Source organism: Echinops telfairi, unplaced genomic scaffold, assembly GCF_000313985.2.
Source record: "Echinops telfairi isolate 266 unplaced genomic scaffold, ASM31398v2 ScPeMD7_7420;HRSCAF=8458, whole genome shotgun sequence".
In the NCBI taxonomy this organism is placed as follows: Eukaryota; Metazoa; Chordata; class Mammalia; order Afrosoricida; family Tenrecidae; genus Echinops; species Echinops telfairi.
In genome coordinates this window covers 49,911,273-49,925,785 of record NW_022111320.1, presented here as the reverse complement: position 1 = coordinate 49,925,785, position 14,513 = coordinate 49,911,273, and the positions used below count along the sequence as shown (strand labels likewise).

Here is a 14,513-nt window from a genome sequence, read left to right as displayed (position 1 = left end):
AGAGACAGTGAGCAGATTGCTCTGTGTGTGTGTGTGTGTAGCAGGAGCACGTTAGGGGCCGTCTGCATTGTGCAGGGAGGCACCTGTCTGCCTGCCCTGGGCCTCGCTGTGCTTGGCGGGCACTGCATATGCAGTGTGGAGTTACCCCAGGTCTGCTCTCAGGCTGTGCCTCGGGGCCCTTGCATGGCAGGATGCCCCCTGGCCTCTCCCACGGCTGCCAGGCCTCCCAGTGCCTGATCCCTACCAGGGGCAGTAACAACACCTGTCTTCTGTTGGCTTCTGGTCTGGCCTCTCCCTGGGAGCTTGGGAGGACAGAGGGGAGCTCCTGCTCCCTCCTGCGAAAGCCAGCATCGGAGAACATCCCCCGGGCAGGTGCCCCGCTTCCTCAAAGAGCAGGCCCTCCACTCACCTAGGGACCTTGCTGGGGGAGCTGGGGTCAGGCGGGGAGGCCAGGCACTTCTTCCAGAAGGCACCACACCGTCCATCCACATCATCCCTGTAGCTCCCAGGCTCCAAACCTTGGAGTAGCCGTGCTGGTTGGCATGCGTAGGTTTGCACACCTGGCAGGGAGTGTGGCAACTGTGTGCCCACACTGGCCTCCTCTCTCCTCACAAGCACCCCCCACCCCCCCACCCCCGCCATCTCCTCTGCTTCCTGGGTCCCCCTGACCTCCCACCCGGGAGGTCTCAGCCCAGGTGCCATGGTGCCTGGCCTACAGCAAGTACTCTGGTCACCTGTGCACCTGTAGGTAGCGCTGCGTGTGTGAGCCATCTGAAGAACTTTGTCCGGGCATCTGAGGGTGGGGACAGGGCCGCCCCCCGAGTGAGGTCCGCCACGCAGACTCACAAAGAATCCTGCTGCAACGGGGAGACGACTCCCAGAGGTCCGAGCTCCACCCGCTCGCTCTTCCAGCAAGCAGGGCCGGAGGAGGTGTGGGCCACTGGTCTGGGGGTGGGTGAGAGTCTCTGGTCACCACCAGCTCTTTGGCAGGTTTGGGGCGACGGTGGCCATCGGGCTGACCATCTTTGTGCTCTCCATTGTCACCATCATCATCTGCTTCACCTGTTCCTGCTGCTGTTTGTACAAGATGTGCCGCCGACCCCGTCGTAAGCATGCCCGCCCGAGCCCAGCCTGCAGGGCAGCCCCCTGGGTGGGCAGGAGGGGCTGACCAGGCCGCTGTAGCTAAGCAGTTAGGAGGGCGGCAGGCTTGGGGGGGTCAAGAGGGTTCCTGACTGGGCCTCTTTTTGCAGCTGTTGTAACTACCACCTCCACCACCGTGGTGCACGCGCCTTACCCACAGCCTCCCAGTGTACCGCCCAGCTACCCGGGCTACCACCCCATGCCCCACCAGCCAGGTCCAGTGGTAGCACCCTACCCTGCACAGTATCCACCTCCCTATCTGGCCCAGCCCGCGGGCCCGCCTGCCTACCACGAGATGTTTGTTGGTGAGTACCGTGGGCACCTCTATGACCCCACCTGGACCTGGGGCTCCCCCCTTCAGAGTACACCCTTGACCACCAGGCCCTGCGCCCCTTCCTACCCATAGCTCACCCCATCTGCTCTCTTCTCAGGAGGTGCAACTGCGCCCTATCCTGCCAGCCAGCCTCCTTACAACCCGGCCTACATGGATGCCCCGAAGGCAGCCCCCTGAGCCTGCCCTGCCGCTTCGTGTGCGCTTGCGTGTGTGTGTGTATGTGCATATGCGCGCACACATGGGGGTGCTGCTGCCACGGTCTTCTCTGCCCCATGTGAGGTGCGTGTCTACTCTCTGTACACGTAGTTTCATTTGATGCTGACAAGGTGGGGGGACGACCCTTGCCAGGGCAGGCTGGGACCAAACTCTCTGTCCTCGTCCTTACTTGAAACTGCTTGCTGAAATCTCAAGCAAACTTTAAAGAAGGGAGTGGGGTGGGAGGTTTCTTCTTCGAATACCCTGAGCCTGTCGTACTAGGACAGCCCAGAATTCTCTGGGCAAGAATTTGCCTCCAGAGCCGTGGCTGTCAGCAGCCTGGGTCCAGCATTATGGGTCCTGGTTCCGGCGGAGTGGCCAGTTGGGCCATGGCTTCCTAGGGTGTGGGGTGCTTCTCTCAAAGCCAGCCATGCTGTAGGCAAGGGAGTGAAGTTGGGAGCTGGCTAATGATCCTCTGGACACAGTCCCAGCACTCAGGAGCTTGAGCCTGCCCAGTGGGCATCGGTGATGTCCAGCACACTGCAGGGCTACCCCAGACCGTTCTCAGGGCCAGCTTCAGCACCCACAGCTGTCTGTCTGGCCTGCCCTTGCACCCCCTGGGGCCAGCTGGAAGTCCATGTCCACCCACAGTTCTTGCTGCCTGAGGAAGCTGTCCTGCCCTTGCTGGCTGCAGTCTACCGTCGACTCCAGTCTTCTCCTTGCAGTGTTTTTAGCCAAACCTTTGCCCTGTGTTCTACTCTGAAATGTGTTACATTTGTTGGGAGGCTGAAACTTCTGGGTCCTGGGGGGGGAACTGACCTCCGAGTCCCTAGTCCCTGACACCAGCACAGTGGGTTCAGCTCCTTGTACCTCAGTCTACAATGCATTGTGAGCAGGGCCCGAGGGTCAAGGGCCTCCTGGACCGACGGTGGGGCGGGACTGGAGTGACAGCTCAAGCCCCAGTGTTCTCACCCTTTGCTTGATGCCCGCACGCTGTGCTGTGTATAATAAAGGCACACATTTGGACCTGGACCCCTCATGTCTTCACAGCCTGGGCCATGTGTCCTTTCCATCCTTCCTGCTCACATGGGCTCGGTCTTGCTGAGCAGAAGTGCGGTTTACCCACCTTTAGAGGGTAGTGCATGCACAGAAGACCAATGACCATCAGGTGCTGTTGGAGGTCTTTATTAGATTCTTGGCTCTACTGCCCAGGTGTGACCAAGGACAGCCCATAGAGCATGGCTACTGCCAAGGTCAGAAAGGCCAGCAGGCCCAATGGGGCCAGTAGCCCCTCCCTGGGCAGGATTCCAGAGCTTTCTGTGGGGAGAGGACCCTTGGGCTTCCTGCCCCCTCTAGAGCTGGGACTTAGGTTCCTGGCTGTAACCAGGGATGCAGTGGCTGTGGCACCTGATGGCCCTGGGTTGGTCACAGTGGCGGCTTCCACCCTGTACATGGGCTTGATGGTGCTGAAGGGCCTGGCATGAGCGTCCACCCAATGCAGCAGGGCCTGTGGCCGCCACTGACAGATGCTGACCAGGGCCAGCACATCCCCCTCAGCCGTGTGAGAGTCGGGCGGGGTCTGCCCGTAGAGGCGTGTGTAGATGCTACCCAGACTGTAGCTCTTCCTGGGGCCCCGCTCTGAGGGACTGTCGGCCCGCTCCAGGGCCTTCAGAGCAGTGATGCTGTCCACGCAGAAGGCACCGTCCAGAGCGCTAGCCAGGCCCAGGGCAGTCAGCTCCGCCTGCAGCAGGGGGAAGTCATAGCGGTCTCCGTTGTGCGCCACGAGGCACCAGGGCTGTGGCTGCCGGAGCAGGAAGGCTCGAAGCAGGTTGCTCAGGTCGGCGTTGAAGCCCTGGCGCCCGTGTGCAACGAGTGCGGCTGTGCTCAGGCCCGTGATGTCACTGGCCGCAGGGCTGCAGGCCTTCCCCGGTGCAATACACAGGGAGAGCTTGTCCACCACGCGTGGCAGCGGAGGCAGCTGCCCCTGTGGCGCTCGGGGCTTCTCCAGAGCACATCTGTGGATGGCCAGCAGACAGAGTTCCGTGACCTTGGGCTGGGAAAAGGGCAGGCCAGTGGCCTCCAGGTCCAAGAAGATGAGCGTCTGCACGGGACCCAGGGCTGGGGCCTTGGAGCCCATGGTGGGGCCAGGACCTGCTGCTGAGCCTGGGAGGGGCAGGGGTAGGGGTGGGGTGCGTGAGCGCCCCAGTGAAAAGATCAATGGCAGCGGTGAGGCGGGGTAGGAAGCCATCTTCACACAGAGCACTCACCTGTCGGTTGGTGTGCAGGTCTCTGTCCTGAGTTTGGGCCCTCCCCTAGTGCCTATCTAGTAGGGGACCCCACCGCCATCCCCCTGCCCCGTAACCCCTGGGACTCCCTGGGGTCTGCACTTACCGAAAACGCACTACTATCATTCAGGGTGCACACGAGCTGGTTCCTGGCTGGCTGGCCAGCAGTGGCGGGAAGTGAAACACAGCCGGCCCGCCCCTGCCCCCACCCCCTGAGCAATACCCGCCTACGAGTCCACGTGAGCAAGGCGCGGCCCTGCTCTGCCAGCCCAGGCCTCTCTCCTTAGCACACACTGCTCCCCTCCCCCAGGGCCTGCTCAGCTCCACAGCTGTGGGCCAGCGGCTGGCACAGTGCCCCAGGGCGCTCCCCCTGGTGAGGGGCCAGGGACCCGGAGCCCTGGTCGTGAGGTGGCTAGCTCCAGGACTAGCCCCAGCCCTGTTGGGGGGTGGGGTGCTGCCCAGACCTAGGTGTCCCTAGTTTCAGCCCGAGGTGGAGGCTCCTCATTCCCGTCACACATGGGTTTCTTCCCTTGGCCCCAGCCCAGAAGAATGACTCAGCAATTCCAGAACCAGGACAGGGCTCCTTCCTGGAGGCAGCGAGCTGCACGGGCGTGGGCAGGAGGAAGGAGCCCTTCCCCCGGTCCTGCTGTTCCTCCCACTCGCAGCCACAGATAGACCAGACTCAGGAAACAGCACCGAGGAGAGGGTTTTCTCGGCAGGAACAGCCGTCGCTGCGTTTAATCCGTCCATGAAGTGAGGAAGCGTTGCTGGGCGGCTGCCCGGCCTCACGTGCAGTCCATCTCGGAGTCGTCCACATCGCCCTCGGCAGCACAGAGGTCGTCCAGGGCTGCCTCTGCACCGCAACAGGGGAGGGTTCTGCAGTGAAGCCCTGTTGGGGAGTCCCCGCCCCAGTGCCTTCCACACCCAGGCCTTGCTCCCCTGCTACTGCAAGCAAAGTGATACAAAGGCAATTCAGGAAGGGATGTTGCTGGAAAAACCATGGCTCTGCCAGGTCAGCTCCACAGAGCTGAGCAAAAAGGCAGCCCCAGTGTTCACAGCCAAGCTACAGCAGGAGCAGACAGTGAGTGCAGGCGCCTCAGAGAAAGCCCCTGTGGGGGCTGGGCAGCGAGGGGCCCTCTGGGCAACTCACCTTCACAGTCTGTCATGTCCGGGAGCCCTCGGATCAGGGCACTGACCCCGGGCATCACCTGGTCGAACTTATGCAGGACCTCCACGCAGTGCACGGTGAAGAGCTTGTCTCTCTGGGACAGGTTGGCGAGTAGCAGGACTGTGTCCCGTAGGCACCGAACTGTCCGCTTCTGCTGGTCTGTCCTCGGAGGTCCCTCTGCCCTCCGCACCGTCAGCCACTGTCTGTGCAGCATCACTGTGAGGGCTCTCACTGCCTGGGGTGGAGGTGGGAGGGAGACAGCTCTGTGTGGCGGGCATCAAGTTAGGAGCAGAGGGGCTTGCACTGGACCACCTTCCCCACTCAGAGCTGCCTTGCATTGGCAGCTCCCTGCCCCTGGCCACTCACCTCCACAGTGCACTGGCAGTTACAGCCAGTGACTGGCAGGGTGGGGCTCTGCATACCCAGCTTCGCCAGCAGCCACACCACCTAGAACAGCACAGGAGACGGGAACCACCCCTCTCGCTGGGGCTGTCCTCAGCGTCTCCTGAAAGAGCCCCAGCTGCCTCAGCAATTGCTCCTCGGCCCAAAAGTGGGTTTGTGGGGCCTTCCCAAACCAAGCATTGTGGCTCACCAACAATCCACCCGCCTCCTGGTCCTTTAGGCTACCAGGACCCCCAGCCCGCAAAAGATGAATCACCGGGAAGCTCTGCCATGCCCCAGGGCCAGTGGATGGTTGGCATCACCTGGGTGGTGGGCCACCTCATGGTCACTCCGTCCCGGGGCCTAGGAGGGCGGGTGCAAGTCGTACCTCTTGTTCCAGCTGGAGCCACTGCCTTCCGGAGGCCGCCGGGTCGGGCCTGGACGTGATGTACATGTACAGCAGCAGCAGAAGGCAGCCCTCTGCAAAGGACGCCCCACCGTCACTCAGGGTGCCCTTCTTGCTTAGATGCCGGGGCGAGGCCCACGACCCTGCCCCCACCACAGCCCACCCAGGGGCTGCCCTGCTCCGCCCCACCATACCTGAGTGGGAGCAGAGCTGAGGAGCAAGCTTCTCGTGATCTACCAGCAGGGAGAGTAGTTCAACAGCCAGCAGCACGCTGGGGAGAGGTGTCTCCAAGCTGAGGCATTGTGGCAGCACCCGGAACACACACTGGAACCTACAAATCAGGCCCAGAGACACATAACAACCCGAGGCCCAGTTCTGATCCCCCCAACCCCCCACCACTTCCCACCACTGGTCTCCTATGACTGTCTCAGAGGAGGTTGTCGGGCAGAGTACAACTGTCCCCAAGGCTGTCAGTCTTCCCAGAAACTCGCACAGCTTCCTTTAGAGGGGCAGTTGATACCCATGAAGAGACCAGGTACAGACAGACCTGGTAGCTATACTCCACCCGCTTGCTACGGAAACCCACCTGAGTGGACACATGGGGACTGACCTTCCGGACTGGGCTGCTGAGGCTGGGAGCTGACAGGCCCCCACCTGGTAGTGTCCTTGGATCCACAGTGCCTGGCCCTGACTTGTGAGAGAACTGTCGTGTGCCTGCTAGTTGACTGCTTGAAATTCCCAAAGAGACACCCATGGGTTCGGCTATTGCTGGACCGAGACCACTCAGAGGCAGGAAGACCACTTCTCCTCTGCTGCCAAGCGTGAGAAGGGCTCTGCCAGCTGTGCACTGGGGGGGGTCCCAGGCACACGCTCGCTCACCCAGGTCACGGGGCAAAGGAACACTTTTCACCAAGGACCTAGTTCCCAACCTAGAGCCTAGCTGTTGGCTCAATCCACACAGCCCAGGGAGCATGAGAGAGGCTTGGCTGGGGAGGGCCAATTCTCACACACCCTCTGCGTCTGTCTCCCTGGATATGTGTCCCTGCCTGCACCCTCACATTCCTGAGTAGGAGTCAAGGCCATTCTTCAGTATCACATGCCAACCTGGTGAGGTGGTTCTAGAACGAATCTTGCACAGCACAGCTAAATGCCCTTCAGTTGTCCACCAGGGACCAACTCCCAGGCTTGACCTGGTTATATACCTGGTTTCACCCTTAGGCTAGAAGTAGCCCCTATGTAGTCCACCCGAGCCCTCACATCGCTAAGAAATACCCACCTTTGTATCAAATACAGTGGCTTCTAACCTTCTTAATCACATCAGAACCTTTTAAAGTGAAATCTTATATACAAAGGGAGCGTCCGTCCTATGAGGGGGCTTCAGAAAGTTCATGGACAAATGGAATTAAAATAATGAAAATTTCCTACCATCTCTTTGGGGCCTCTTTCACTTGCTCAGAACCACTTGCTGTCCTAGTCCCTGGAGAGCCACCCTGGTGCCCTAGGACTATAATGGATACAACAGGTACAGAGAGGGTGAATGAATAAGAGGGGATTTTTTTTAGGGGGTGGGGCACACGAGTACTCCCCTGGATAAGGCTACTGAGGGACAGAGAAGGGGCTCTTTCCTGCTATTTACATTGCTTCTCACGCTCTTAATGAGCATCCCTACCTCAAGCTTTCACTCCTGGGGTGGGGTGGGGGGTGGAATTGTAGGTCCTGGCCTTCAGCTCAGCACATAAATAAAGGAATTCTAAAGGGCACTGAGCGGGCAGCAGTAAAGGACAGTGATAAGGGACTGACATCGGGCCGAGAGCCACCCCCGGGCAAGCGTACTCACTATGGTGCATGCGGTGCACCAGGCTGGGAGGATGTAGGGCTGGGAGGGCATGACATGAGCTGTGCAGGGAGCACCGGTCCTCGTGCCGAGCTGAGCAACCAGCTCCTGTGAACAGGGCTCCTGACAGACACCTGTCCTCCCCGCACCCTCCCATGCTGCTGATGCACGGCAGCGCTGTGGGCAGCATGGAGAGCCCCTGCAGGATAGATGGAGAGCGAACAGAAACTGTTCGGATGGACACCCTGGGCCTAGAAGTGTTCCAGGACATGGGAATGCTGAACTCTGAGGTGAACTCACCTATCTCCAGCCAGCAGACATTCCAAAGGGCCCCTGGAAGGAGTGCTGAGGGGGCTTGACTAGGGGATGAGGACTGGTGTTGCCAGTTCTGCGGCTCTGGGCCTGGGCCTGGAGGCCCTGGCTCCCTAAGCTAGGACTCTTTGAGAACAGTGATCACTAGATTGTTCCCACTTCCAGCAAATGTCAAGAGGAGCAAGCAACCTGTGGCTCATGCCAGTGGCAGGCACAACGAAGCAGACCCCCAGCAGGCCAACCTGTGGGCTGCAGACCTGCCCCACGTCCATTGCTTCCTTAGGGGATCCACTAAATTCCATGTGACTGTGGCCTCTTGGTTCAACCTTTGTTCTGGGGGGAGGGAGGGGGCGTTCTTCTATGGTAGCTAAGAGCCTCCTTTGATCACATGTGCCTTCTGCTTCCCAGCTTTAAGGCGGCAGAATTAAACCCAATAAACCCTCAACACCTGGTGGCACGTCCCTTCCTGTCAGTCCTCCCTGACCTGTGTGCCTTGTCAACCAGTCCAGGATGTGAGCAAGGGTCAAGGCCAGGCACCCACAATGCTTTATACCTGGGCAACAAATCAAAGGAAGCGTTTTCTGCTAATTTCACCAAAACCGTAAGGCACTGGCTCAGGGTGCTGGCTCCAGGGTGACCTGTTGCTTCCGAAGAGAAAGCCAGCAGCTGCAGAAGCATCTTCAACAGTGGATGTGGGGCTTGGTCATCAGCAGTCCCTTTGGGGGCTGAGGTCAGCTCCCCGTGAGCTTGTCTGTGAACCAGGCTCTCGTTGCCTTCCCCAGCAGCGGAATCCGGTCCAAGTCGCGACAGCAGTTGGCAGACAACAGCACCGCTGTGGCACACCAGGTGCTGAAGAACGCAGAGGGAAGCCACCGAGAAGCCTTCCAGGTGGCAGAGCGAGTCCTCGGGGTTGGCCTCTCCCCCTGCGCTCACACAGGCAGGGTGGGGGGGTGGGTCCCCAGGTGCTCCACTTCTCTTGGCGGCTGCCATGTCCTGCAGAGCCTGGCAGTGTAAACCGACGAAGAACTGGATGAGGGGGAGGAGATGCGCAGCTCCAGGAAGCTGGCAGAGTGGGAAGGTCCTTCTGCCTCCTTCTGCTGGGTCTTGGTCACATGAAGCTTCACTCCTGGCAACCAGATTAAGCCCAGTGACTGCCAGGTCCTGTGCTTCTCTCAGGGCTGAGGAGGAAAATGATCCCTCATGAAAACCTGTGGTCCTGAGACCTGAAATCCCAGCCAAGGCACTGGCAACAAACACAAAAGAAAAGACAAGTGTGGGATGGAGAGAATGCCGAAGGTCCCCAACCACTTCTCTGCAGAACATTCTAGTGTCCCAGGCCAGCCCACAAACCTCCCAGGCTGGGCAAGGCAGAAAGAGGCATGCTCCCTGGCAACTCCTTCCCACATGAGGAGCCTCACACTTACCTGCCAAGCCCTGGTGGTTGTAAAAGGGGGCCAGTAGGAGTCTCAGAACAACTGCTCAGGAGGTGGCACAGACCTAGGGATGACCCTGGGACCAAAGGTTGCTTCAAAATCAGGTTTATCAAAATGGAACCTGCAGAAAATAAGGCGATTCTAGAAGGTTCTGACAGGGAAAGCTTTTTCTAGGGCCTCAGAATTAAGTTTGGGGGGGGTCCCTTGGACGCCCATTAGGGAGCCCTGGTGGTAGAGCGGGTGGTAAGCATTGGGCTGCTAACGACAAGGTTGGCAGTTCAAACCCACCAGCCACTGAGGGAGAAAGATGAGGCCTCCTGTTTACCTAAAGAATTACAGTCTCAGAAACTCTATGGGGTTTGCCTGTGTCTTATAAGATCACTGGTCATGAGTCAGAACCAACTCGGAGGCAGTGGGTTCTGGATGCCAACTGCCACCTAAGCTGCGGACCCACTGTGAGCCCCGAAGGCTCTGGGCCCTTTCCACTTTATAATCTGCCACTGGTGTCAGCGATGGTTCTCTGAAGCAGTGGCTGGCACCAGGCAGTCCTTTGGGTGATGAGGCATGCAGGTGGGGCCGGACTCTCGGTACCTTGAGTGAGTGATCTCTGCATCCAGCTGTCAACGAGGGGTTTCTGGACCTCTTCTTGTTTTATAGATCCGCCTCCCAGAAGATGGGTCTTGTTTTCTGAGCCTAGATAAAATGTGAATCAAAATTTGAAATAAAAGGACAGGGATCCCCAAACCCTCACATGTTTCTTATATGCAGAACAAAGTGAAATTGTTCCACTTCTTCAACCTTGGATCCAAACAAGAGCCAAAGACGCACAAGAATCCTCTCGTATTGTGTCTTCCTCATGTAAAATAGGAGCGTGCACAGGTAAAGACACTTTTCACTCCAAAACCAGGCCATAAGAAAACATCACTAACTACCACCTCCTAGTGGAAGCGGCTTCTACGACTCCAGCCACTGTTATGAGAGTTTTGTACATGCTCGTGTGTCATTTGTTCTTCACAGTGGTGGTGCTAGCATTAGCCTATCACAGGTGGAAAAATGGCGGCACAGAGGCCAAGGGACTTGTCCAAAGTCACACAAGCCAGGAAGTATTGTGACTGGAACTCCATCCAGGCCCTTATGCTCCTCTGCCAGCTTGTGACCACCCTGCACTGCCTTTAATTACAAGACGCCAGAAGACACGAGTGGGCTGCAGATCGATCCTCCGCAGCCGTGCCATGGCTGAGGGCAGGGAGAGGCAGTGTTGTCTGCACCCTAAGCTAAGCTGGAAGTGGTCTCAGGGTGAAACTCTCCCGTCAGACGGCCTCTAGTAGCAGCGGCCTTCCCGCAGTCGAGCTGAGCTGAACAAACCCGAGCTGAGAGTGCAGAGCATAAGCCCCTGACTACCAGCTGTGTCTCCAGTATGGTGAGCGGATGCGGACTGTAGTAGCTTTAAAAGGTGCCTGCAAGTTCTTTAATACACTTCCCTTCCAAAGGTGAAGCTGAGTTTCATTTCCTCTGAATGTGGTCCAGCCACGGGTTGACTTGCTTCTAACATTGAGAATGCGGCAGAAAACATGTGATGGGACTTTAGAGGTTAGGCCCTAAAAAAGGTCACTGTTGCCTGGCTCTCCTCTGGTTTGCTCTTTCTAGAAAACTCCATCTGCCGCATCATCAGTAACCGTGTGGAGAGAATCTACGGAGTGAGTCACTTTGGAAAGATCGGTCAGTCCCAGCCCACCCCCACCCCCACCCAGGCAAGGGACGATCGTAGGTGGTCATTGTTGTTTGATGCTACATTCTGGATAATAATAGAGGACAAACATACTGACTTACCTTCTCTACCCACCAGAGCCTTGAATCCTGCCTCTGTCTGGCAGGGATGTGGAAGGGATGTGCTAGCGCTAAAAGACTCCTTTGTAGGGAAAGATGTTTTTCCACCTTGTGGAGGGCATGCTTCTGGCTTTATCAGCACCGAAGGACATTTCCTAGGACTGGAAACAGATGACCATGAACGCAAAGCAAGGATTCTGCTAGAACTGCTTGAAATACCCAGTTAGAAAACTTACACCCACAAGCTTTAAATCTCCTCCGTCTAGGAGTTTTCACAAAGGGTTACTCTGTAACAGGTGTGTTACTCTTTCTCAAGCCGCTGAAGTCTTTATTCTCTGTTATTCTACTCAGCCACAAACTGTTCGTAGCAGCAGCTCCTTTACTGGTTCCGATTTCACAAACACCGTGTTGAGGCGGTGCAGCTTCTTTTCCACAGTCAGGGATGGAGCATAAGGACTTCCAAAGGAAAGAGGGGCTATTGGAAGGTGTGTTGTCACAAGTTGAACAGGTATGGAAAGGAGAATAGGACTAAATAATAACACAAGCAGGTGTGTTGTGTCTTCCAACTTCCCGAGAACTGCCAATTCCTCAGAGGCAGGGTCTGTGTTAGAAAAGCCGTGCTAACTTACCCAGCAATGCAAACCAGCTGGGTGCAAGTGCCAGGCCTTTCTGTTGGGGATACATGAAGAGGTGATGAATGAACCCCTTCAGCTGTGTGTCTCATACATCGCCGCCCAGGTAAGAATCCAATTTCACATCCTGCTCATTGTGAGCAAAGGCTGACCCCGTGAACTTGGGAGAATGTTCAAGACCAGAGAAAAGACACTTTGCCCCACTGTTCACATTTCAAGGCTGGCAACAACAGTGTGCTAGACTCCTCTAGCAGTCTGGCCAGAGGGCCGGCCACATACCACTGAAAAGCTGCCCACATCGGGCAGCAAATCCATGGCTTGGAGCAAATGAGAAAACACATCGCAAGCAGCTAGCCCTGAAATACACATGTGTTTGGGATAAACATTTCTAACTTCCTTCTAGCTTAGCTCCAATAAATTGAATCCCAAGGTGCTGTTTATCAAGTCTAACACAGAAGAATCACATCTTAGTGTGCTGGGCTTTTCAGACTCAATGCTCTGAGCCATTTAAGCCTCATCCAAACCCCCTTGGAATCCTTCAGCAAAGAGGGTCTGTGCCCAGGGGCCAGAGTCCTGGTCTGTTTCCGAAACAGCGCACAGCTGCACACTCCTTCAGCACCATCCTCACCTGAGGTGGGAGGCCGTGGGGGTGGTCAGTTTATTTGTTCGCTCACTGTTCTGCAGCTTTGCCCTTAATTCATTCATCTCGGCATCTTTAAACTGGAGTTCAGACTGCAAGCATTGGAGCTGAAAGGCAGGAGATACACACATATACTTGCTGTCGTTCTATCCCATATGCAAAATACCCCTGGGCTCCAAAGTCTAAAGCTAATAAAAGAAAAACAGCTAAGGAAACATCTGTGACATGTCACACTTGAGCCTTCTTCCCCAAAGACTACCTGGAGCACGACCACTCGGTTCCCAACTATTGTGAGGGCAGTTTGTGAGGGTCCAAATCCCAGCCCTACCGTTGACTAAGTTCTCAGAATCCTCACTTATATGTAACGTAAGCTAACCTCTGTCTTCATCACGGTTGTGGGGATAAAATAAGAATAATGTATATGTATATAAAATGCATAGCAGAGACCTGGGTGAGGTGCCATATCTCAGCAGTAGCAGGCTGACCTTTCTGTGAAAATAACCAAAGATAAAATAAACCCACTGCCATCGAATCGGTTATGACAAATGGGGACCCTAAGTAGAACCGCCCCAAGGGGTTTCTGAGATGACACAATCTTTATGAGAGCAGACGGCCTCATTTTTCTCTCTTGAGTGGTGGGTGGCCTTGAACTGCTTCACCCACTACACCACCGTCAGGACTCCTTTAGTGAGCCCAGGTCTTCTTGCAAGTCTGGGCAGGGTATTTGGAATAGTTTTATCAAAACCCTGTGTAGTGGTGGAGACCTGATGTTTTGGGCCCAAGCGCCTATTACAGCTCTTCCTCTTAAGCTAGGTCAACTGATGAGGATTCCTACTCCCGTGAAGAGTTACAGTCTCTAAAACCCACAGGGGCAGCTCTAGTCTGTCCTGTAGGGTGGGCTACTAGTCAGAATCGACCCGAAGGCAGTGCCATTGACTTTACAGTCAACTGAAAGGAGTCTTTACCAACAGGTCTAAAAAGAAAGACCTGCTTCCGCCGGCTTCTCAGCCTAAGCTAGTGAGTTACTCCTGCCAAGAACAACTTCCATGGCAAAGTAGAGTTTCACTGAAATCTCCTGCCAAACCACATGCAGAGCTTGGATGAGCAGTGCCCGGCTCATAGCCCACATCACAAAGAACTTAAAACAGTGACCCCTGGGAAACTTGCGAGAGATACTGGTCACTGCTTGTAAAGGGACTCAACAGTAGGCAGGCTGGGGTCTGCAACATGTGAAGCAAATATGTGGGGTCACCTTTTTGGAGAATTCCTTTTCCTTGTCACTCAGCGCTTGAGCTTTCTCGTGCTCAAGAAGGAAATGTGATCTTCTTTGTTCCTCTAGAACAGATTCTGTCTGATGCAAGGAGTCTCGCAAAATTTTAATTTCTCCATTTTTAATGAGGACGTCGTCTTCCATCGTCTTCAACTGTAAATCCCAAAATCAATCTTGTGAAAGGTTTGTAAGGGAAAATCACACATGTGCTTGTCAGAAAGTGTTGCTTTAACATGTAAGGAATTCCTAGGGGGTGCAACTGGCTCCCGGGTCAGTGCCAGTTGAAGGGTTGTAGGTTCAAGCCTACCTAGAAGAGACTCAGAAGAAAGGCCTAATGCTCTACTTCTAAAGCAATCAGCAATGAAGACTAAGCAGCCTAAGAGGTCTGTCTACTCATGGTGCTAATGAGGGTGGGAACCACAGTCAGTGGTTTCGGTTTTCTCTTTTCTTTAAAGCATGTAGATGGGGAGAGGGGAAAATACAGGAAAACATTCCTATTGACCAACGAGTGCTCAGAATACATCTATGCCAAGCAGACTTCACCATGGCCTGCTAGGTTTGTTCATGGGACAGCTGATTTTCAACAGGACAGCCCAGGGACACACTTGTCACACACACACACACACACACACACACACACACACACACACACACAC

The 14,513-nt window shown here is 56.0% G+C and overlaps 3 protein-coding genes across 3 annotated transcripts in view; 1 reads left to right on the top strand and 2 right to left on the bottom strand.

Annotated features, from left to right (window-relative positions):
• Positions 1-2,701, top strand: part of SHISA5 (shisa family member 5) — a 26,709-nt gene extending 24,008 nt beyond the window's left edge. Inside the window, exons 2-4 of the mRNA XM_004704144.2 lie at positions 991-1,106; positions 1,251-1,445; positions 1,572-2,701. Coding sequence (XP_004704201.1) covers positions 991-1,106; positions 1,251-1,445; positions 1,572-1,651 — 391 coding nt within the window. The 3' untranslated portion in view covers positions 1,652-2,701. The remainder of the gene's footprint in view (positions 1-990; positions 1,107-1,250; positions 1,446-1,571) is intronic.
• Positions 2,702-2,838: 137 nt separating this feature from the next.
• On the bottom strand, positions 2,839-4,159 carry TREX1 (three prime repair exonuclease 1). The gene is made up of 2 exons (XM_004703980.2): positions 4,061-4,159; positions 2,839-3,832 (listed from the first exon to the last, which is right to left on the bottom strand). Exon 2 carries the CDS (start codon positions 3,804-3,806, stop codon positions 2,871-2,873), a length of 936 nt encoding a protein of 311 aa, XP_004704037.1. The 5' UTR covers positions 3,807-3,832; positions 4,061-4,159; the 3' UTR covers positions 2,839-2,870.
• Positions 4,160-4,656: 497 nt separating this feature from the next.
• Positions 4,657-14,513, bottom strand: part of LOC101640271 (ATR interacting protein) — a 12,172-nt gene continuing 2,315 nt past the window's right edge. Inside the window, exons 2-12 of the mRNA XM_045297561.1 lie at positions 13,840-14,010; positions 12,576-12,694; positions 11,319-11,476; positions 10,080-10,181; positions 9,480-9,564; positions 8,609-9,298; positions 6,104-6,240; positions 5,892-5,983; positions 5,489-5,569; positions 5,105-5,357; positions 4,657-4,807 (exon numbers count right to left, since the gene is read on the bottom strand). Of these exons, the coding sequence (XP_045153496.1) occupies positions 4,740-4,807; positions 5,105-5,357; positions 5,489-5,569; positions 5,892-5,983; positions 6,104-6,240; positions 8,609-9,298; positions 9,480-9,564; positions 10,080-10,181; positions 11,319-11,476; positions 12,576-12,694; positions 13,840-14,010 (1,956 nt within the window). The 3' untranslated portion in view covers positions 4,657-4,739. The remainder of the gene's footprint in view (positions 4,808-5,104; positions 5,358-5,488; positions 5,570-5,891; positions 5,984-6,103; positions 6,241-8,608; positions 9,299-9,479; positions 9,565-10,079; positions 10,182-11,318; positions 11,477-12,575; positions 12,695-13,839; positions 14,011-14,513) is intronic.